At 41.4% G+C, this 24967-nt stretch overlaps 1 protein-coding gene across 5 annotated transcripts in view; it reads right to left on the reverse strand.

The window, feature by feature from the left end:
- Positions 1-1539: 1539 nt before the first annotated feature.
- The window catches only part of SFT2D2 (SFT2 domain containing 2), a 29191-nt gene continuing 5763 nt past the window's right edge, over positions 1540-24967 (reverse strand). Inside the window, exons 1-9 of one of the 5 annotated variants that reach the window (XM_032447652.1) lie at positions 15168-15268; positions 14859-15085; positions 9217-9481; positions 7222-7356; positions 6382-6443; positions 5501-5562; positions 4985-5173; positions 4203-4335; positions 1540-2753 (exon numbers count right to left, since the gene is read on the reverse strand). In XM_032447652.1, coding sequence (XP_032303543.1) covers positions 2516-2753; positions 4203-4335; positions 4985-5173; positions 5501-5562; positions 6382-6443; positions 7222-7356; positions 9217-9481; positions 14859-15055 — 1281 coding nt within the window. In that variant the 5' untranslated portion in view covers positions 15056-15085; positions 15168-15268 and the 3' untranslated portion in view covers positions 1540-2515. Of the gene's footprint in view, positions 2754-4202; positions 4336-4984; positions 5174-5500; positions 5563-6381; positions 6444-7221; positions 7357-9216; positions 9482-14858; positions 15086-15167; positions 15269-20251; positions 24527-24967 lie in introns of those variants that run through there. The other 4 variants (XM_032447649.1, XM_032447646.1, XM_032447643.1 and 1 more) reach the window with 4 other exon arrangements.

The raw sequence follows: 24967 nt of genomic DNA on the forward strand, positions 1-24967 counted from the left end.
TCCCCAGGGAGGAGAGTGCCATGAGCTGGCAGCTGCATGCAGGAAATTGTGCTGTGCTGGAGAAATGAGGCCTGCACATTTACAGTGGCATTTCTTCCTTGTTGACATGTGGCAAAAGCTATCCCCTGTGTGCTTACTGCTCCTATGAAGCAAGCCATACCTTGCCAGGGCCCAGTTCACAAAGCCTTTATCAAAGCAGTAATGCTTTGAGGCATTGGGCTGTTTTTATCTTATTATGTCTTTCCTCAGGCTAAACCAGACTCTGCAATGACAAAAACTTAGCTTGCTCCTGAGATGCCTGAACTTTCTGCCTCCTGTGACACAAGTCATGGCTGCTTTTACAGCGATAAGGAAATTGATTCTTCTGCCTGATCTTTACAATCCTTTATCAGCCCCCTCAGTCCTGCAGGGCTATCATGAAAGCTAATTGGATTTTCTTCCAGGTTGTTTACTTGTGAAATAAAATTCCCGTTTGCATAACTAACTTCTTATGATCATTTATCCGTTACTGTAATGCAGTTCAAGGGAAAACTAAGCAATTATCCAACTCATTAACTGTGAAGGAAGCATAGCAAGTCCTGGCACACAGAAAAGTCATCGCTTGCCTTTTTTTTAGCATCTATGGACATTTTATGTAGACTCAGCACTTTCTGCGGGGATCCAAGCAGCCAGAAGAGGGTAGTATACGTTAATTAATCAGCCTCATCTGCAAAGCAGAGCTATTGGTGAGAGAAACACCCACTGACATTTCTGGCTGCAAGGCAGAGAAAGAAAATACTGAGAAATTTGTCACTGAGCTTTGATAGAATTTGGGAAGGAAGATTTAAATTAGAACTGTCAACAATTAGATTGATAGTAGGCAACAGAGCTTTTCACCTGCTGTTAGCTCCTGTTTGAGCAATGCCTCTTTCAGCAGAGATGTGTGTCTGCAACAACTTCATGACTTTGCTTTCAGCTAAGAACAGCACACATTACTAAAACTAACAGCATCTTAAGCACGCCCTGGTGCAGAGCCTTGCCTGTAGTACATCTAAAAATCCAGATGGGAATGTCACGAAACTGTATAGCACTGAAAGTGCCTTCAGGGGATGCTTCAGGCCTAAGAACGTGAGAAAACCCACCATCTTCACACATGCTGTCTGACACTGCATGGGGTTTCTGCAACAGAGACTCAGACAGGAAAATGTACATCAGTATGGAGTATAAGGCAGAAGTATGGCTTGTAATTCACATTCACATGTTTTACTGCTGCTCACTTCCTTTCTTAGTGCAAAGCTAGTCCTTAAGCAAGGTGTCTGTGTATGAAAACAGTGAATGGGGCTTCACTGAGGAAGTAAACAAGGAATATCCAAGGGTGCATGTTATTATTTGCTTTATACTAATGGTAGCTGGATATCGCTGACAGGATCAGATTTTTGCTGTGATAGATGTTGTACTCTCTCACAGGAAAGGAAAAGCTACAACCTGGAAAAGGAAGTTTTTCAACAAGCAAATGAACAAACAAAAAGTGAGAGGGAAAACAGGTACAAAGACATGGAATGTCATGCGATCCTTTATCAGGATCATAAGGCCAGTAATTAGCAGAGCAATAGAAAACTCCTGACAGCGTTCTTCTGCTGGAGCTAATTTAAATTCTCTCAGAGGCTAGTAAGTAAAATGGACTGGTTTGCACAGTTACACCTTGGAAATGCATTGAAACCACAATACACCATTGATTCATATTTTATTAGTACTCTGTGCCTGAAGCAAAGTGAAAATGTAAGCTGAATTTTTTTCTAGAATTCTTTTCCTTCCATCCTCTCAAAAATAACACATGCAGAAAACATCAGAACTTTTCATTTAACATCAGACTATAAATGCTAAACCAGATGCCCTTCACCTGCTCTTACAGTGCAGCTGCTTTCTCAGCCTGAGCATTATCCTTTATCCCTGTAACATGGAAAGAGCACACAGGAGCTGAAAAAAGGAAAGGGACAGAGAATATCAAATTCAAGCTGCATTAGGGTGTCAGAATAATCTCAACTCCCCTAAAAAGCTTAGTTTCAGGAAACCTTCATGCAACAAACTCAGGAAGCCTTTAAAGCAGCCCCATCACTTCAAATCAATGGTCGCAAACTTCCACAGTTTCCACGGACTTGGCTTTCAGTTTCAGAAAGGACCCTTCCAAAATGACGTGCAAATATTCAGCTGCCATGTCTGCTTCAGGCAGTCCCATATCTCTGATTATTTTGATGTGAGGAAGGAGCAAGGCCAACTATAAAGATTCTTTCTGGACATCATCCTCAATAACACAGGTAGGTTACAGTAATAAGCCAGTTCCCAGTTCCCCTACCATTTCCCTCCTTTGCACTATGCATTTTGGTTTCTCTGGCACACAAGAGATACATTGTGGAAAGTGATGCTTGATGGGGAGCATTCTGCATACACATCCCTGTTCTGAGCTCAGTTCCTGGGGATTCTTTGCCATTGATGTCTCTCTTGTTTGGCTGAGCTTTCCTTTTGAGCTGCCTGTCCGTTAAAAGGAGTGTGAGGATGTCCACGCAGAGTCAGCTAGTCTGACTAGAGGGGCTTCCCCTTGTGTTTCCATGCTGCCAGACACAGTTGGCTGCAGAGGGATTTGGACGGATGAAGATGCAGTAGGTAAGGGTACATTACCCCTTAGAAACATGCTTGAAGTGTTGCTGTTCACCTCACTTCCTGGGTTGGCGACAGTTACAGCACTGTTGCTCACTGACCACAGACAAGGGTAATGGCTGGAAAAAACAAAAAGCAGTACAAACTGAATGACTGTTTCAAAACCTGCATAAGGCTTACTTCTATGGTCAAGTGCGTTATCTGCTCAAAAGGAGGTATCCCAATCAAGTTGCTGAACTAGATCAGCCTTGCAGATCTTATGTGAAAAACATGAGCAGCCATTATACTTGTTGGCCTTGAAGATAGGAATGGAGAGAAACATGCAAATACATGTGATGCTTCAGGATTTAAGTCTGTTTTTTGCTTTTTCTTTTCTTTTTTAATATTTGATGTGAGCAGACATAAAGCATGGAATGAGAGATCTGGGAAGCTTCTCTTTCTCTCTGTAGTGTGGCAACATCACTGTTGTTCCAGCATGTGCTGCACAGGATTGAGGAGTTAAAGAGAAACCGTGGCATCAAACTAGGGATACAGCCACTTTCTATACTCTGAAGCATAAGAGGAAGCAGAGGAGCTGAAGACCATGGTGGAACGTAAAGCGTTCAAAGCCTTTTACACTGTCCCCTACAGTGTCCTCACAGGGAAGCTGGCTGCCCATGAGCATATGCTCTGTTGAGTGAAACACTGGCCTTATTGCTCTCTTCAAATACTTGAAAGGTACTTGCAGTGAGAGTGGGGTTGGTCTCTTCTCACTGGTGACAGGTGACAGGATGAAGAGAAATGGCCTCAAGTTGTGCCAGCGTAAGTTTAGGTTGGATATCAGGAAGAACTTCTTTATAGAAAGGGTTGTTAAGCACTGGAATAGGCTCCCCAGGGAGGTGGTTGAGTCACCATGCCTGGATGTGTTTAAAAACCATTTGGATGTGGTGCTCAGGGATGTGATTTAGCAATGGGTTGTTAGAGTTAGGGTAGTATGGTCAGATTAGACATCCTAATTCTCATTCCTACACTAAATCTCACTTGTATTTCTTCCTAAAATTGAGTCTTCATTACATCTTTCAGCAGTAAACAAAAGAAAACACAACACCCATTTTATTCCTGAAGTCACTAACAAGCCCAATCATTTCTATAGAGCCCAGTTAGGATTAAACAATTCCACATGTTGTAAATTTAATATAAAGAGATTTTTAAAAAGGCTAAAATGACAGAGGCAAGCTGACATCTGGACAATTTGTTTTTTGAAACCTCTGGAGTACATGTTTATCTGGGATATAGTTTACTAGATAAAATACTGGAGAGACATAGCAAGTGTGCACACATACTAGTAAGTGCTGTTTCTGTAGTATTTCACATTCATGTAGCATGGGAAAACTTTGCTGTCAGATAAGTCCTTCAGTTAAATAGCATCTCTACTTTACACTTGCAAAATTGAGGCGGCAACTCACCTAAGGAAGACTGTGTATGTAGCAGAGGTGGGAATTGGTTAAGAAGTTGGGCACGAATGGAGCCTTATGGCAGTCCTACTAGCCTCGGTGCTCCTAATACCAGTAGCCTTTCTGTAACCTTACCTGGGCCCTGGGCTGGCAGCTCCCTTGGTGTGTGGCACTGAGAGCAAATTAGCATGTGGAGAGGATGGCAAAGTCCAGCTGTCGTGTCCTGAGAATACCTGAAGATTATTGCTGGAGCTCTCCAAAAAATTCACTGTGAAGGGAAAAGAACAAATCCTCATAACGTGCATTTATCCAAGAATCTTTTGATTCATGATGACTGCCATATGACTGGCAATGTTTTGGTACATGTTCCTGTATAGGTTGAGCTTTCAGTTAAGCAGGATGCTTTGCTAAATTATAGCTAGCAAACAGATTACTTTATTCTTACTCCTGTTTCTGGTCAATTTCATATGATCAAAGTAGAACCAGTTTCTGTATCTCCACCGCCAGATCTTGAGTGCAGGTAGGATATGAAAGATCTCCTGGCAATACCAAAAAGCCCTCACCTCAAATCAACATCTGCCACGCTCATAAGGACTGCTAGAACTTGAAAGAGCAACTGCTTTGTGGCACACCACTAAAAAGGGCCTGCAATGCTCTGATACTTTCATATAACTGGGAGGACTTTGAGCAGGATCATTCACTCTTATTTACAATTAGCAGTTACAGTGCTCTGAACAATTCTGTTCCACTTCTTTTGTTGCCTTAACTGCACCTCATGCATTTAGTGTTCAACTTAGATTGTCACAGACACTCACACGGCTCTTCCCTAGTTTCAGATCTCAATTGTTTTACTGCTTAGGGTTACTAAAGCAAAGGTCAGTCAGGGTGACTGTTTCCTGGGAGCAAAGCAGTTGTACCTGTAGGTGAATGATTCCTTTGCATGTAGGAAGGTGGGTATGGAGCAGCCCGATGCCCTCGCAGTGCTGAATATCGCTCACAGCCGTGGGGAGTGTGCGGAGCTGGCAAAGGTAAAGGTGCAGTGTACTGGTAATTAGAGCTTCCTGATGCACACATTGTATCTGGGTTGGAAATCAACCAGCCACCCACTTTGAGGGGAAAGAGAAGAAAACTATTATTGCACTAAAACACTGCAGTCTAATAAAATAGTAGTCAGGATTCTTGCAGACCAGTTGAGCCTCGGAAAAATCAAACCAATGTCAAAATAGTGCCTCATGGAGCAAAGGACAAGCAGAAAACAACCAACCAAAAGAAAAAAAGCCGACCAAAAAATCCCACTACTAAAAACAAGACCTAAAAACACATTAAGAGAAAACGTCACTAATGTCAAAGAATAAAGTTAAGCAGATCCCGGCTTCCCAGCATCTAAGGTATCGCACAACAATATCTCCAGCTCACACGAACAAAAACCTTACAGTGAGAGTATGTCACATGTTGACCTTCAGTCACTGTTTCTGGTGCATCCTTGGGATGGTTTCTGAAAGAGAAAACAGCTAGTGGTAAAACTTCTTACTGCAAAACTAAAAAAGACATTTTAAAAACTGAAAACTATCCATGCACACACACAAAAAGACTTCTCTGCACTCTGTCATAAAGGAAGCAATAATGTTTCACAGCATCCCGAGCCTGAAATGCTATGTCTACTTGCGAGACCACCTGGGACTTCCTGCGTCCCACTCAGTCTAAAGCAAGGCTCTGCCTCCTGCTTAGGGATGTGAGACAAAGGTAACATTTGCTCTCTGCAACCAAGAATTGAGACGCAGCAGCTCCAAGGGAGGAAAGGAAAGAAAAAGTGATTCTCCTGCAGGCATGTGGGAGATATCACATTAGAAGACGTAGCATACGTCTCTACCATAATGATCACCAACAGGTTACTTTTAATAAACACAGCATAGACTATCACACAGGTTCAGTAATAGCAGTATATCTATGTTACCAATACTATGTTTTTTGAAATACGCAGTATTTATTTTCCCCTACCTATTGAATTCCAGTAATCACTGGAGTGTAAGTACAATGTAGTGCCCATATGAGGTGCGTAACATGACTGGGAAAACTCACACCAACTCATTTCATGTGTCCTTCCGCCCTGAAGAGAATACTCACCCACATTAGGACATGTCATGGTGACAATTACATAGAGTCTCCCCACTATTTTCAGTGGGGTGACTCTAGATTTAAGATGATAGAAAGAAGATTAAGTTACGTATAATTTATTTTTTTCCCCTTGGCAATATCACAGTTTTAAACCATATCAGCAATCAAATACTAACAGAGCTGAAAAGGATCAACTCACCTTTCCTTTGCATCCAGGAAGGCTTTGGCAAAGGGATTATACTTGATTTTGAGAGCTGTTATCTTGAGTTTACAGAAAACAAGGCATGTTAGTGAAGGTAACTTGGAATAGAGAGTTGAAACAACATCTTCCAGAGTAAACTAAGTGAAACTGCCATGGTTAGACAAACAAAATATATTCCCATGTATCATTTTCCAGGAGTGGTTGGAGGGAGATTTGCTCTTTGTGTGGCGCTGTGTACTGATCAGTGCCACAGGCAGCACACCAAAAGGGGCAAGTTAATGGTGTGGTCTAGTCTGATAAACCCTGTGGGATTGTGAACCCTTTTGAGAGAACTGAGAAGAGTACAAATCAAATACAAAAGCCAGGAGATATGGCATATGAGCAAACAATTGTCACGATCCAAATCATCCCACAATTCCAATTTTAGGGTTGGAAAGAAATTTTCCCTTAGAGTGATATGCTTTTCCATAATTGCATGCATTTTAAGAAGAGGGAAGAGCTAGGATATTTGAGCTGACCGCAGGGTTTTCTTTTGTGGTTTTTTTTTTTTTTTTTTTTACAGTAAGAGATTGGGATGCCAGAACAGATGGACCAATCTGGAATAGCAGTGGCAAAATATTAGGCTAAATCTGTCTTAGTACTGCAGAGCCAGACCCTGGACTGAACAGTTTTCAACTACAGAAAAAAGACAGTATTAGACTGGATGGAGCATTACACTGCATGCAACTAGTGGTGAAATGAGAAAAGAACTGGTCTATTCACACTGATCTTGTAGTTAATAGGCTTCTAATATGTTTCATCAATGATATCCAAGAGCAGAGAGTGGCATCTGCCTACCTCTTCATTTTGGTAGGCAGTCACAGCTATGAACTGAGTCTCAGGGAAGGAACAGTTCATCACCATCCGGTGGGGGCCTCCTACACGAACTATGTGTACTTGGGGCTCATATTTATGCAGTGAGTTCAACATTATCTGCAGAAAACATAACAGAAAGACCTCAGTGACACTCTGGTATCTGTCTCACAGCTGTTTTTTTTTCATTCTTGCACTATAACAGACCAGATTAAAGCCCTCCAGTTTTTTGTTATTGAAAGCAGAAGGGCAGGTGCCTTCCTAAGTCCTAGCAAACCACAGAATGGAACAGAGTGGGCTTGGATTTAAAGATTTTGATAAAGCAGCATATGAGTTAGTAACCATGGTCTTTGTACCACTGGGCTTCCACTGCACTTGAAGTTGTTCAGGCAGTTAAAGGGCAATCTCTATCCCGCTTCTGCTATCTGAAAGAGTCAGAATTATCAACACAGAAAACAAGGCCAGGATAGAGGTAGGGTAGTCACCTCTCATCTTTCTGGGCAAGATTTACCTAAACAAGCCTTGGCAAACGTCTCTACTCTAGCATTTAAAGCTGTGCGTAATGGTAATTCTACAGAATACCTCCCTCAGGAAGCCTGTTTTGATTACTTAATTATCTCTAATGCAACAAAATATATTTAAAATCAAGAAAAAAGTGTATTTTGGAATGTGCTATGTGCATGTATAGAGACGGAACAGGAGCCAATAGCTGACTAACAGTGCTTTCTGCTAATACTTTCTAATGACACCACAAAAGGGGAAGCTGAAACACAGTGGAGACGTGGTTTACCTTAACACTGCTGCCAAAACTTAAAACAAGGAGAGCTTCAATTGTTTGCCATTTAGTCGACTTTTCTTTGGATTGTCTCTCCTTTAGCTTTTCCACCTTTCCTTTCTACTTTCTCTTTCTTCCTTTGCCCATACATGCAGATCTTGTTCTCCTGTCTTTCCCCTCAAGGTTTCTTTGACCTTCCAAATTGTCTTTTTGTTGTTCTTGTCCCTCTCTTTCTACAGTGCATACATTTGGGCTTTTAACTTTCCTAAGGTCCTGGATGCAGGATTAGAATTTGCAATTTCAGATCTTGTTCTGTGCTACACACTAAGTCCCGTGTGCCAATTCTACATGTTACTTTATGAAAAGTCAGGTCATCTTTCTATTCTTCAGTCTCTAAAAATTGAGATAATTTCCTACCTAATTAAGGCACTAGGCTTATGAAGGTACCTCACAAACCAAATTGAAATAATGGGTAGAGAACATACAAAATTTATGTGAAAAAAATGAATTCTGGGCTGACAAGTATCATCCCACGTGGGAGTTTTGTGCAAAAACAAGGAAACAAAAGGTCTTGTGCAATATTTTATCTTTAGATGCATCATCAAAAACAAAACATGAAGCAAAACTAATTTTCCCGTTTGCATTTTTAAGGGGTTCAAAGAGAAAGTCACTTATTTCTGGTACATGTGGTTTCTTTCCAAAGGCCAAAGCTGATTCAATAGAATATTGATAATTATCATGATGCAGAAGCAGACATAGTAATTATTTCATTTAGAAGCAGCCTTTTATTCTGCTATCTGACTCCTGCCAACATTCCACTTACACCAAACAACATGGGGGAGCACAACAAAAACCTAATACCCGTGACCATTCTTTCCCCCTTCTCTGAAGTCCTATGTAAAAGAAAAAAAAAACCAACAACCACAGCACACAAGACCAACTCTCAAAAGCCCCCTGATGATTAAGTAAACCACAGCACTCTGTTTCTCTTAACATCAAGAAGTCCATTAAAATCTGAAAGCGCCAATTAAGGCCTGTTTATTCCTGTTTACATGTGGCCTCCAGAGAATAATTGGCATCTGTGGGTGAAGAGGACTGTAAGGGCCTCTATAATTATATAAATGCACCCTTGATATTTCTTGATTGGTAGGTGCTTGCAATCGAAGCCAAGAGGTGTATGGGGAAACATCAGGCCATACCCATACCTGCCCGCTCCCGTTGAGCTTGTTGGTAAGTTTGACTTTGCTGAAGGAGATGGCAGCTTTCATCCAGTGGGCACCAAAGTTGGGTGAGTCGGGATGAATGTAGACACAGCTGTGGTTTGGCGGCTCTGGTTTCCCAGCTGGCACCCATTCTCCATTGACATACTTCCAGCGGTGGCCATCAGTCGGGGCAAAGTCTAACAGGAAAGAATACATGGCATTTGGGTCCAAGCCTGATACGCTGATCTTCAAAACAGGGAACATCCGCCTGTTCAAGAAACAAAAAGCGGAGATACCATTAGAAACTGGTTTTGAAAGGCTAATTGAAACTTAGTGAGTTTGTGGCCAGCAACCCACAGATTAGGTCAAGGTAAAAAACATCCTCCCTCTCCATCTCTTTCTGTATAGCCAAAGAAAAGTCTCCTGAAGTTTAATCTTTTTATTTTTACAGTTTTGGTAAAATATGTTGTTGCTGAAGCAGGGCACTCAGGAGGTCTTGATCTAGATTTGTGAACGTGTTTTATTTACCAGCTCTGCACAGTGTCAGCAGCATCTGTTGGATATGGACATGCTAAATACATCCTTAGGTCTGAGACAAGAAGGCATGATTGAACAGACTCAAAGATGGTCAAAAACATGAAGCCGAACCACAGATTAACTGCATCCATTACAGAATCCTGCAATAAATTGCATTTTGGTGCTTTTATTCTCCTCCAGAACACTGTCCAGTGGCCAGGTTCTACTTTGTCTCACTCTGCATATATCCTCTAAAATCACCTTGCCATTTCCAGCCTTTTAGGACATAATCCTAGGCAGATAAGCATCACAATATACAAAGATTTTTCTTCCTTCTTTGGAAGGGATGGCTCCATAGTCTCTGTGAGCTAAATGATTCACTTTCCTCTGGTTCATTTCCTTTGGTTCATCTGCTAAATCCCAGTATCTGTCACTTAAGTAATAGTTTCCAAGTAGCAATACTCGAGTGCACTAATAATTTGGCTTCATTTACCTTGTGTAAAATTATTTATTTCCTTTGTCACGATTAGTCAAGCATGACTTAATATTTAGTAAAATACCTTTTACTGTAGTTTTCTCCCTTTTTTAAAAGAAGTATTCTCATACTGTTCCATCATCGATCAGTATGAACGTTTCTAGTTTGAGAAGTCTGGTCCTTGCTGTCCAACCTGCAGTTGGCAGTTCTTCCAGTCATCTGCTCCCTTCCTTCTATACTCGTTGTCCTCGTCAGCTTGATCCCATTCTTCCACTTATAGCTCTACCTTAGATGCAATGCTGTCCATTACTAAGAGCTCTGAACAGGGATCATCCAGACTTCCCACCACCTTGTGCATATAAAACTGAAATACTGTCCTCATTTAGTCTTGGGAAAACACTTTGAAGCATCTTTGTCCTTGATTCCAATGCCCCTTTTTCGTAACTCCCTTCTATTTATTATGCCTTCTTTTCTAAATATTTGCAGCATTTCACTACTAGACTTTTGTCAATTTTCTTTCTCTTCCAATACCCATGATTACAGCATAAAATTGACATCTCAGTGCCTGAACAAGTCTACGGCAAAGGAATTAGTAGAGCTCTCTCAGTTTCAGGGACTGGGAAAAGTAGCAGAGCAGACATTTCCCATCAAAGATACCTTACTCATTATGTTTCTTAGGTTGTGGCATCATACACATCATTACATGGATAATTACTGCAGGTGTTATATGTCACCTCCTACTGTTCACATATAAACATGAGCCCTCCTGGCCCAGAGACATCTACACTGACTTCTGGAAACCAACAATTTGCCACATTTTTATGCACAGGGCAATAAGTCTTCAAACTTCTTTTCTCTATATATAGAAAGATTAGTTACACCTCGGCCACTGCATGAGGTCCATGGTGATGATAGCTCTCTAGGCTTAGTTAGGTAGCAGTGCAAGATATCCAAAATACACAAGAAGGGAACTGAAAATTCACTCCCTCTCCAGTGACACCAAAAGGCCCCTGCACTCACACTCTTCAGCAGGCTCCACATGCAGACTGCTGACCATCCCCTTTGCCTTTTAGGACATGCTACTCACTTCTTACCTTTCTAGACATACATTCAGCACCTTCTGCATGCTCACTCTGAGAAAGTTTCCATTCAGTATGAGTACTTGGTGACTCAGTGCCAATGCAACACTGAACCATGATATTTCTAAGTAGAAATTTAGCCAAGAATCTATCCACTACATTTAACACGTCTTTCTGACCAGGCCCTCCCTTCTTTCAAACAGGAACATGATTAAATTTGTGTATGTGCTGCTCCCTGCACAGCCAGGTGACCTGCAGCCCACCTTCAGCTTACGTATTTAGCTGAAATTGAAACAGAGGGGAAAACTCATCCTCAAAAAATTCGATTTTGCCAGATTTCTCAGAATGATTCGTTAGTTCTTCTGCACACAATGCAAAATTCTCTGCCTTTCTACTTGACAGGCTTGAGTTTATCCCCAAGAGAGCAGAGTCAGCATCAACTCTAACCTCCTGCACCACATAAGTTACAGCATTTTCCTGTATTAATCTCCGCTGTACACACAACTAATTCCTACCTCATTTGGATCAGCATGCTTTGATTGTAAAGGCATTAATGATGAATACCTACCACCTCACTTGCTGAGCAGATAAATGCCTATACAGTTCAAATTGCATGCTGTAGCATGGCAAATGAAAATCCAAAACAAATTTGTTTCAGTCAGAATTTATTCCCATGATCAGGTAGATGCACATGTGACCTCTGTTACTGCAATAGCGGAGTATTCCAGTCTCTTCCATTTATTTAGAGAAGATCTGCTACAATAACTTCACAGTACAGAGCTCAAGTGGGAAGATGTTCAGTATCAAATCTGCATGCAAAGTAGTGAGCAAAGCTGCTTTAGCATTTAAGCCTTTCCCCACATCCCTCTCCATATTTCTCTGCATTGACCCAGTACTGATCCTCCCCATATATAAAGAGGAATATTGTCCCTTCTCTGCCTCCACACAATAATGTGGATGTTTTGGGATACCGCATAGATGAAATGGTATCAACACTGTAAGAAAACTTGCTCAGTGAGCAAATGGGTTGTGTAAATGCTGAAATGCCAATAGAATACGATAAATCTGAGTAAAATAGGAGACTGATTCTCAGCAGATGAGCTGAACCATTTGAGATACATCTTGTGATACAGTACACAGTTCAATTTTACTGGTATCTGTTCTGTTAAAAACACATCCACCTTCCCTTTGTACCTGGGTGTTTTGCTGTGGCAGGTGATTCGTATAATGAAGCACAGTGCAGCTATGGAGAAGTTTCTATGTATTAACAGTGAAGGTGGTTCAGAACATTTTGGGACCCTCAGTATGAATTAGAGATGACTCAAACTCAGCAGATAGAAACGTGCATACTAGAATCTTACATTTGAGGACCGTATCAGACAGCCTTTCATTCTGTGATAACATTCCCACATCAAGTTTTAGTTTAATTTCTGAATTTGTGTGGAAATACTGTTAGGAAAATCCTCCTTCATTCTCAGACACCCAGGTTCAGACTGGCTTTTCCTGTTAATCTTGGAAAACAGTTTTCAAAAGTGCTCACATATCCTCCAAGAAGAATGCCTGAGTTGGTTCAATTGCTGTAAGCAGCAGCAGCGGAATTAGATCAATGTTTTTCCCTCTGAGAACCCCTTTAAAGACTGTCACTGAAGAATTCTGAGCCTGAAAAAAAAAGCTCAGGACTCGCAGGAAACCGTCCCAAGTTTGTCTCCTTTGGAAAAGCATGGAGTCATTCAGAGGGTTTTGCAGCAGCCGCTGTCTATTCCATTTTTTCATTGCGTTGATGTGTTTGTGAAGGGAAAACACTTTCACAAGTGAAAGAGAGCCCCTTTTTTTTGTAGTCATTAAGGAACTTCATTACAAGGGTTCATGCAGATTGCTAAAATACTCTTAAAAAGAACTTAGTTTGAGACTACTACAGTTTGATCAGATAGAAAGAACACAAACCTGCCTCACCTGGCTTTTGGCAAAATAAGAGCAAGCTGATTAGGACAGCACTAAGTTTGAACAAAGTAAAATAAATAATCTTCCACAATTAAAACGTAACACTGCATATTCAAATAACGATGGATTTCTCTTCTCAGCAGCAGCATAAAAATCTTATGTACTTTCACTCACCTGGACATTTTAGAGAGAAAGAGCATCACCTGCCATCACAACTGACATTAGCAGCAGGGAAAGAAACTGAAGAAAAAAATAACCCACAACCTGCTGGTAAGGCACGATCCTTTGAATCCACCTCATTCATTTGGTGCAAATTTATTCTCATCTTGGTTACTTGTGTTGATAAGGAATCAGTTTAAATCTACCTTACGTTTAAGTGAAAATCCACTCCAAAGTTTCCTTTAGCCTAACAGCAACTATAAGCATTCAAATCAAGCAAAAGCAGCTTCTTGGTGTAAAGAAGAACAACAGAAGACAGCATCTATCCTTATAGGTTCCTAGGAATCAGAGAGACAACGAGCAGTGATATTTTGGGAGCAGAACTGTTCTCTTAGCAGAAGAACCTTGCTGAGCTAACAGACAAGATTTTTCCCCTTTTAATTGCTTTCATCTATATCCCTTGTCAGGCTACAGGCAATAGTGATCTCGTCTGCAAGTTCTGTTCAACCAAAATCTCTGCAAAACTGATAGAACTCACACCATGTGAGTAAATCTTTTCTCCTGTCTCTTAATCCTGCTTTCCCGTGCAGATATTCCTTGTGAAAGAAACATGTATGGAGGTAGGGATGGGAAGGGGTGGCAGGGGTAGCAAGAGTAAAGTAAAAACCTTAGTACTACAGTACAGGAAAACTTTCCTCTAGTTATTACCTGGACTCTGTTGCCTTCCCAGTTCAGAGCAGAGCCTCTCTGGAGAGCCTCCCTTCAAGCCAGTATCCAACTCAGAATTAACATTCTTCTCTCCAGGTTTTGCTCTCAGAAAATAGTAAGATATGTGATCCTCTTACATCCCAATTTGTTATCTTTTTAAAGCTCCGCATGTCAGCCAGCATTCTACAGTGGTTACCATGTACACCAGCAACAACTACAGAGTGATACAGTTGTGGGACCACACAGATCTGAACTACACACACAAGCCACAGAGCACAGCTGGATTGTATCCCTTTCTAATACAGATTGTGCATGCAAACTGTTAATCTCCAAAGCCTGAGAAACAAGAACAGCAACAGGGGGATAACAGCACTGATCTGCTTCTGTACAGTCCTTTGAGATCTACAGGTAAGGATGCGGTGATAAATGTTATTGACCGGTAGCACAAGAAGCAGCCCAGAACATTTTGAAAGATACTGTCCACTCCTTGGTGAAAGTTCCCTGTTTGTCAGTGTATTTCTCCAGCGTGTTTCACAAGCAAGAATAAAGTGTGGCACAAATGGCTTTGCAGAAAGGAACACGGACACTCCATTCTGTCCCTACTCTGCTTTTAGGGGTCCACTCTGCTATATGCTCACTGCAGTTCTCTCTAACCTATACGCACACTACTTACTATCAAACCTCCTTCACACCTGCACTCACCTGGACATTTTCACACCCCTGGCTGTCACCCACCCTTAGCCCATAGTGCTACACAGATCACTCACCTGCCATTCTTGGTCACAATCATCTCGTTGGTGACTTCTCTGAATCTCTGCCAGAGGGTAGCATCCTCTAAAACAACCTGGAGCTGCTTCTCAGTGGGGTCACCTTTGTCTCTCCCTGCCCGGAGTTCGCTCTCCACGACGCTGAGCAGCCTGGAGACGGTGCAGTCACTGGGTTTTTTGCAACCCATGTCTGCCATGATGACTTTACTGCCAGAAACTTCGGGTGGCTGTTAAAAGACAGAAATCGGAAGCTAAATCAAGAAGCAAGTGAGATCGTTGGGCACAGCCTGAGAAAGGTGCCCTCCTCACTCTTTTGCCACTGACTAGCTCCTTCCTCTGGAAGTCCCAACGGGCAGTGACACCAGCGCGTGCAGGTTTATGCACACACTCCACACACAAAAAAAGGACTATCTCCTAATTACCTGTCAGACGGTCAGGTGGGTGGCAGGCTGATGACTCAATTGGCTGCCTTGAAAGAAGAGTCCTCCATCCAAATTAGCATGCTTTTATCTTTTTTCAACCTGAAGTGGGTCTAATTGTTCTGCTTGAGAACCAGGTTTCCATTAATGAAAATTATTTCATTTCCAGACTGAAACAATGCATGGAAATTGCATTCCCGCTGATGAGGACTCTAGCTGAAGGAGCTAGTAACAGTCAAGACAGTTAAACAGAGAAGATAGTCTTAAAGATAGAAGAGGATAGTCTTATTTTCACCCAGCATGCTGAATAAACGCATTAGCTTCATCACTCAACATCCTCCAAGTTCCTAAATTAATATGTTAGATAACAAAAGGAAAAAGTAGCACCCCTACACTCTACTGTTGATGCCTGCTTTGTCCATCCCTTGGTCCCCAAGTTTCATTCACAAAACTCCTGCAGCACCTTATAAGTTCCTTAATTCCCCTCTGATTGCATTTCTAGGGACAGATCCCACACTTCTGAGGCTGGGTATGGGCACAACTCTCTTGAGGCCTGGCACTGCTGACCGACGCAAGATCTCTTCATCCAAAAGCTCCCTCATTGTTCCTAAAACCAGAATTCCCTCTCCTCTCAGCCTGAGACCTTATCTGGCAAGTCTCTTTGAACTGCATATACTTTCCATGAACGACAATTGTAAAAGCCACTATTTTTTACCAATAAATCCATCAACTTCAGCAGTGAGACAAGGATCTGAGAGAACTGGGTCCAGTTCCATGCTAAAGGGTTGAGTGAAGGTTAAGTGATGAGAATACCACACGCAAGAGGTATCATCACCCCCACTGGCAACAGCCAGAGCTTCTAGTTGCCTCCTTTCATTGTTGAGCAAACAAAGAATGTATATTTAAATCTATAGGATATTTAGGTACTTTGAAGTGTGCTGCTTGGCATCTGGAAAAATAATGGTTTATCAGATAACGTCATGTAACACTGAATAGATCAGTGTTTGGGCTTTCCTTTACAAATGCTCAGAAAGCAGAGAGAAGCTCCATCATTTCTCCCTGCACATGCCACATGAGATCAAATGGCATAGCAAGCACATAAGAGACCATAAAATACTTGCTTGCTTTCGTTATATTACAAATTGTGAATGAATCAGAGCTACATGAAATATTGTATGCTAGGAAGTTTTGGGGTTTTTAATCAATAATAATGGATTTTAACAGTTTTTTGTGCCTGCAGGAGAGGCCCAAAGGCATTTTCTTTGTAGTACCGTATTAAAACTTGCATCCACTGCAACAATAAAATGCAGAGATGCCAAAAGTAAGTTACACTTGGTTGCTTTCAATTATCCCTTAAGGTGCCTGATCATCGAAATTTTTCTTGCAGAAAGAAAGAAAAACACCTCTTAAAATACTTCATTTCCACACAATTTTACTTTATAACTTTGTTAGTGTGGCTCAAGCTATATGCAATCTCGGTATTTTCCAAGAGTAGTTACCTGTGGTTGGCTAATGGGCATAGGCCGATTGCTGGTTTTGAGCATGGGGAAGGGTGTTTCAGCTCTAAGAGTTCGGGCTCTAAGGGCAATTGGCAATGCATGTCACAGTACATTCACAAGGCACATCTCACCACTGATGCATCTTTACAGCCCAGAATTAGCCAAAGAAATAACACATTTGCATGCATGCCAGAGAAGTCATCAGCCTGATATAACCAGGCCAGAGATGTTAATCAAAAATACACATTCAGACCTGTATGAATCCCACCTCATGCACTGGTCTCCATCACATCATACACTGCCTCTGGGTTGCATACAGACTGTTGCCATGAGGAGGATCTACAGGAGAAAAACCAAAGCAATAGATTCATGGAGTTGATTGCTTCTTGCTGACTTTTAATTTCTAGAAAATACTAAGGGTGGGAATCCTTACCACAAATAATTGGCCAGTTTTAGGAGACACGCTTTGCATGTTAAATGTCTCCTTTGTTCACTAAACAACAAACCTGAATACTTCCCAAACATCCCTTCTCCTTCCTACCTTCTTGAGAGATGAATTTTTCCAAGTCTGCAGATGCTGAAAATGAGACACAAATGGATTAACATCACTGGGTACTCCTGGGACACTAAGAATAACCCATTCTCAGGTATCAGATGGGTTCTTTCTTAGCTGGAAGCCTTTCCATACTTGAAATCTGAAGAGAAAGGTAACTGCACTTACCAAGTAATAGAGTAACAAAGTGACTGACAGTCACTGCCACTGAAAGTAGGACACAGTGTGAATTCGTCCTCTTGCACTTGCCATCTGTAGCTGTGCAATTAAACAAGTAGATAGGTATGGATGTCCCAAGTAGTAGGAAGTTTTTGTACCAAACATGCAACGTTGAAAACTTCCTCTGAAACCCCAGGGAGAGAGCTGGGTGCTGCTGACCAGGAAGCGGTCATCTTGTGGCTCACAGCCATCCAGAGCTAAGCCCTTCTAGTCAAAAGTGCAAGTACAATACAGAGACATCTCTAGTTGTGTTCAGGACTTACCAATAAGAATTTAGTGACTCATATTTCTAATTGTGGTGACAAGGTCTGGAAACAGCAGTGACAGAACAAACCTGAAACACTTACTGAAACTTATTCACCAAGTTCCAGCGGTAAAAAGCGAGTGCGCTGGTTTTGACTTCGTAATTAAAATCATCCTTAAACCCATTCCTACCACCAGCAGGATAGATACAGCGGAAGAAAAAAGAATAGAGAGAAGGTAATTAAAGAGGCCCCTCCTTGTCTTGACACTGGATAGCTGTTTTTTGGCCTTTAGGTGCACGTTTCCAAAATAAGCCAAACCTTCACGATGCGATGCAATCACAGAGAACAAGACTCACACTTTCCATCCCCAGAGCTCCCAGTGGAGCACTCAAACAACTCAGCGCCCCTGAACATTTAGTCCCAGTAACACAGGGAAACGTAACCTCTATCACCATGACACTCCCAGGAAATCAACACCTATTGACGACCAAGGAATAATTACGAGAGGATAAAAAGACAGCTGCTTTCCCTCTGTTTTTAATCACGGATCCAGCCCCTTAAGAGATTGCTGGGTTAGAAGAGACTTAGAGAAGATTAACCTTTTCATTAGTGCTGGGGTGGTGGAGAGGACAGTTTCAATAACTTCAGCCAGGTACGTTTTTAGCAGTTATTCAGTCAGCCTGCTCAAGTAGCACCTCCCTGTCTGCTATTATGATCAACATCAGCTCAGAAAGCATGGGAAGCTTTTCAGAGCAATTTTTCTTTTTTCTTACACACAAAAAAACCCTCATCTAGTCATGCTGGTGATAAACATAAATGTATTACAGAAAAATAAGTAATAATGTGTACAATTTTGGGCACCACAAGATAAGAAGGGTATAAAACCATTAGAGAGTGCAAAGGGGGACTAAGAGGATGGTGAAGGATATGGAAGGGGAGGTGTGACAGCAACAAGGCCCAAGGGGACAGCATGGAGCTGTGTCAGGGGAGGAGCAGATGGGGGTTAGGGACAGGGTCTGCACCACAGGGTGGTAAGCATGGAATGGGTTGCACAGGGTTGTGGGCACGTCACTGAGCTGCCAGAGTTCTGGTTTGGATTTTGGGTGGTGCTGTATGGAGCCAGGAGCTGTATTTAATGATCCTCATGGGTCCCTTTAAGCTCGGGATGTTCTGTGATACTAATAATAATTATACATAGCTGAAATACTTGCTTCTCTCAAATGTAACAAGACTTATACGCTCTATGACACACAACTAGAAAACACAAAAGCAAATACTTATGATAAAATAATTTGTTTTCACATATTTGGAAGTGACATCCCTTCAGAGTTGCACTGAAATCATGCTGGCCAGGCAATACTTCTAACATACCATTTTTCAGCTACATCAGTTACTTACTCCTCATTTCTGCAGATTTTATATCACAAACTCTCAGGAATAACCTCTTCTAGAGATGCCACATGGGAACCTGAGAAAAACTTAAAAGGGTTTCAAATAGGCTGGCTTAAAATAGCAATCCCAAAGATTGGCAGCTTAGATATTCTGTTCCATCTCTAATTAATCTGAAGTTTCTTCAGGAGTTTCCACAGTTCAGTACAGATGGGCATTTACAATCCTTTATCCTGTGGATACTGTGACCAAGCCTGAGCTCAATATGAAATAAACAAGTAAACAAAGGGAAAAAAATCCAACTACATGCATCCATAAAACACTCTCTTATAAATCAGACCTCATGGAGGAAGAAGGGGAAAGGGTAGACATTAGGTGTGTAGAAGCCTTCCAGTAGTCTCACTGCTAAATTCAAATCAATCATGGATTTGCTTCCAGGGTGCGGGTATTCACAGCCAGTCTAGACAACATTTTCCAGCCTCTCACCACCCTCACAGTAAATAATTTATTCCTGATATGTATCTAGTCTAAATCTGCCCTCTTCCAGTTTAAAACCATTTCCTCTCACCCTGTTGCTATGCGTCCTTATTATAAGTCCTCCCAGGCTTTACTGTAGGCCCCCTTCAGGTACTGGAAGGCTGCTACAAGGTCCCCCTTGAGCCTTCTCTTTTCCAGGCTGAAGAGCTCCAATGCTCCCAGCCTACGTACATAGTGGAGGTGCTCCAGCCCTCTGATCACCTTCATGGCGCTCCGCTGGACCCGCTCAAACAACTCCAAGTTATGCAGGTTGAACTAGGCAGAGAAAACAAAGCACTAAGCATTTAAATAAAGGATCTATTGCATTTGTAGGTTTAGATTCATACTTGTAGCTGTCTTGACAATAAAGTTACACGAGACTCCCCTGGTTCCTGTAAGCTCCTTTCAAAAACATAAAATATAAACCTCTAGGTTCCTGTGTTACTGAATGACAAGTCTCTTCCATTGAATTAAAAAAAAAAGCACAACAAAACTGGACCTTCCTGTGAAGGAGTCATCATCATTACAATGTCCAAATTAACTGCAAGAGCCATTTGTTGAATGCAATTACAACTTTATTGTCGTGAGGGCTTCGTTACAGAAAAAGTTCTGAAAAGAAAGTTATTTATCAAAGTAGAAATCAAACAGTGCAAACACACAGAAAAGGAGAATCAGTAACAATACAAAACATCGTGGCGAAATTCTGAGAGTCCAGGTTTTATTTTACAAAACAATTCCCACAGCTGTTAAAAAAAATGTTGTGTTGTCAAAAGACAGCAAGGCACACACACCTTTAAGAAAATACACCATTTTTGTGCTTTCTATCCTACGTGATCAGTATTTGCTATGCTTGTAAACATCAATAGTTAAGAGAGACGTGTGTTTGTGTGTCATCCTCCTCCTCAGTTTTGAAGTCCAAAATAGCAACAGTCATCTTGTACCAAAACAGATTAAGAACCATTTTCATGAACTCAACAAATGCTTTCAATCTTAGTACACAGCAAAAGCACTCAACCCTCAAGGATCCATGTTTTTCCACAATGGAGTTTCCTAAACATCAGCTTCAGATTGCATGTAAGCGACAGCGCTCTAAGCCCCCAAGTGTATTACAGGCACAGCTAACATCTGCCCGCAAGTTAGAGCCAGTCCAGGCCTATCTTCCTGCACCTTGCTGGAAACAACAACTCCCCTCTCCCCAAGAATTGCATACTAAGGATTTAAACAAAGCCTTATGAATTCTATTCTTTTTTCATGTGATTTCTTAAAATCCTTTTAAATCCGTTCAGAAATGTCTTCCTTGGGTTTCAGAGCAGCTCATGGGCAGTCTCACTATAGCAAATACTAAGCAAGACCACTTTGTTCACATCAGCATGGTAGAACCATCTCAGATAGCATCAGTATTCACAATCACACCAACCAGAGCAAAACCCTGGAGCGATGAAAAAAAACCCACATTTACATGTTCAGAATCTCAGTGCTATGGGAACAAACACCCACCATCACCCATTTCCATTTCTACTGTATCTGCAAAGTCAGCTGATCCCAGATACACACATTTCATGCTAAGGCTGTTTGGTTACAGTGATAGTATTGCAAAAAAAGAAAACAACCCCAAAAGTCATTGGGCAAGTTGACCAACAGTGAGGCTTTCAAGAAGCACTTACTGGTAGAGCACCAAACTGCTGAGTTGGGCATCCAACTTTCTTCAGTAAGTCAGTCTTGAATTGAGTGCTGTAGGCAACTGCATAAGGCCTTTATTAAGGAAGGAGCCTTATGATTTAAAACACAAATAACATTTAACATTCCTGCCATGGAGGACGTTACGACAGAAAGCTAGAGGGCTTTAAAAACGTCCACCACGCTTCCTGGTAAGCAGATAACCAAAGCTGATGAAATCAACTCCAAACACATAGAAATCTTGATGACAAAAATGTTATAACCTAATTCAGACTGAAACTGATCAAGAGGGAATGTGCATATTGGTTTACCTATCGATCATATAAATTATTTTTAACAATATAGATGTGTAACAAGATAGAAGAATGTTCTACTGCTATACTTGGCAACAACCTGTGTACAACTATCACTATACATGTGAGTAGGAATCTACAGTGTTTCGCTCTGATAGAGAGGAATTACCTTTAAATCAAAACTGCTTGTAGATGAAGTGACAAACCCTGAGTAGTTTTCACATATTGACAAGGGCACAGTGAAACTCTGTTACCACCCGACCTTCACGGAAACAGAATACAGCACCAGAAGGCAACATGAATCCTAGAGGCACTATGGTGATCACTTATGTCTTCGCCACCTCCTTTGGAATTCCCTTCCCTTCTGGGCACTATTGCTAAGCCTCGCGTGCTATGCAGTCAAATAAACCTTTGTTCTTCTTTATTATTGTATCAAAGTGTGTGTGAATCCATTCAAGTTTACCATTTCTTGGTAGTGAAAAAAGAAATTCCTAGTTCCAAGTGGCTGAGCTCACAACACTAAAAGGTCCCACTTAGCTACAGTATACAAGTTGAAAAAGCAGTATGCAGCATATCCAAATCTAGTGTTTTTACAGTGAAAATGCTAGAGAGCCATGGTACTACAGCCCTGCAAAAGCTACTTAAGGACTAAGCAAAAAGCTTTTTCTCTTCTAATCTGAACTATTAAAAAAACCCAAACAAAACAGAACTAAAACTCCATTATGTTGGCTGCTGATAGGCCTGGAATGATTATACAACTTAACAGAACTTTCCCAGGGGAGGGAAGGGAAAAAATACCATACTCTATACTTGTAGAGTTCTCCAGGATCACCCAGAGATATTAAAACTAAGCAAACAATGGGATGTGAAAGGCATGAGAGTTGTACTTCAACTGGTCTTACACAAAGGAATTCTGTATATATTATCCAAGCCCTAATAGAAGCCTAACATTGACAAGCCCTTTGACAGATGCACATTAGGTTTTGAAGCTACTCCCTCATTAAAAAAAAGTCTTATATTCATTTAGATATCCAAATATACAGGCATTCTTTAATTCTCAGTCTCCCTTGGGCCTTTAACTAACTCTTTATTAAGAAAAAAGTAATAATAGTCAATGCAGTCATTTCAACACTGACTTCCAAAGCCTATGGGAAGAAAAAAAAAAGCAGTGGGAAATAGCACTTGGGGAAGTCATCCCACAGAACTGATTCATCCCAATGTACTACATTTTCAAGAAGGCATTTTCTATTTTAATGGCTCTGTAAGAGTACCACTAGTCAGCTGGAAACAGAGAAAGCCTCTTGAAGTTCCCCTGTGGGCTTGTACTATATTACTGAACAGATCCAGGCTTTTGCTGCACCATAGTCTTTGTGGTACAAGTCAAGGACATGCTTGCTATACAAACATAATGCAGTTAGATGTCTAAACTCTATGTAGATGAGGAAAGAGGATTCAGATCATATTAAAGTTCACTGGCTAATGAGCCTCACAGCCAGCAGTTCAGACAGCTTGCTAATAGGAAAGGCAAGAAAAGTTAAACAGTACCCAACATAGTACAAGCAGGAACCTGCATCCAGATATTAAAACAAGTGACCGCTGAAATGGTTTGGGAGTACGTGATTACACATAGCTCAGAAAAACGGGCAATGGCCTTGGAATCTGGATACTGAGCAGTCAGTGCTTGTTTGAAGCTGGCAGTGAGACTGTTGAATGCTTCATTTGGTTAAACAACCACAAAACAATAGAAAGCTGTACTTCCTCCTCAGATATCCACAAGTGCAGAAGAGAATTTTAGGATAAATGAAATTAATTTCACTTACAAAAAAGACATGTTACAGTTTTAACTTATTCACAGGTTCAGAAGAAAATGTCTTTTTCCAGCCCTGGACTTGCTTAAACACCAGCCTGCTTCTACCTTATCAACAGGGACTTTGTCCTTTGAGAAAGGACACACACAGGTTCTTTCCCAGCTTACTTGTTGTGCCCTCAGCCTCACATCGCTCCTGTGCTACAGCTGGAAAGAAGAGAACCACATCATTTCAAGTGATAAATTCATTTCCTAGCTTGATTGTATTGCATTCAGCTGGAGTCAGGGTGAAGAACACATTCCTGGCAACGAAAAAGCTTGATTAGCCTGATTTTGCAAGTGCTTTTCTTGCAGGAATCAATCTTTGCAGATGAAAATGTCCCTTCCATGTATTTTAAGAAAATACCACCAATCTAAACTGGAAATGATTTTTTTCATGTAAGAAAACAAAATCAAGCATTCCGTAATTACTCTAAAACAGCCTTTTCATTTGGAATTAAACCTTCTGAAAATACCATAGACCTAAACTGTTGCAAGAGAGGCAGAAAAAGAACACCAGTATTCCATTATCTGATATAAATAGTGCAAAGATTAAGAGATGTAAGGCTACAATAAGAGTTCTCAGGAAGGAATCGACTAGCAAGAGATTTCTTTTTCTTCTTTGAAAAGGAATCCCACCATGGTCCCACCAGAACCAAGGTCTCCATTTTACAGCCTTCACCTATTACTTTGTTAATTTTGCAAAACCACATAATTTTAGATGAAAATCATCATAACAAAGCCTGAGTCTCAGCCCAGTTCTTCCAGGCTGAACTTCATTTGGTCACGTGAGTGCTCTGTCCTACAGGCAACAAATACACACGATTGCATTCACTGCATTTAACACAAAGAGCCTCTAACAACCAACCCAAAGGCACGCATTTAGGACGGACGTAGCAAAGTACATACACAGTGATCTTAACACAGTTCTGCTATGATTCCTAGAAGTCTGTGAAGCGTCCAGCTTTCCTCTTAGGACAGACAGACAGACACACATTTCTTCACAGCATCCCTATGGGCAGGAGAAAGAAAACAACAGTCACCTTGGTTTGCTGCTGGATGACTCACTGCATGCTGGTGCAGCACCGCCAACACTCACACCTTCAGAGATCAGCTGACCAGCTGTTAACTGTGCTTACATGACTGTATCACAGGCAAGCAGGTCTGCTCACCCCATACCCACCCGGTTACAATGGTAATAGCACCCATATAGGAAGAACAGAGCTGACAAACTGTGTTCAAATGCTTTGACAGTGCTCACAGCAGAGGGAACAGTGAAGAAAAATAAGAAGGTACACAGAAGAACACATTTGCCCAGTAGCATTTTGCACCAGCATTTGGGCATTCTCAAGGCAAACATATTTAGCGTTTGGTCTGCACACTTGCATGTCTTCATAGGAAGCCCTCTCATTTTGTTACACCTGTGTTCCCCCCCCACCACCAGAGAAGACGC

The sequence above is a fragment of the Coturnix japonica genome, chromosome 1 (genome assembly GCF_001577835.2).
Source record: "Coturnix japonica isolate 7356 chromosome 1, Coturnix japonica 2.1, whole genome shotgun sequence".
NCBI classification, from domain to species: Eukaryota; Metazoa; Chordata; class Aves; order Galliformes; family Phasianidae; genus Coturnix; species Coturnix japonica.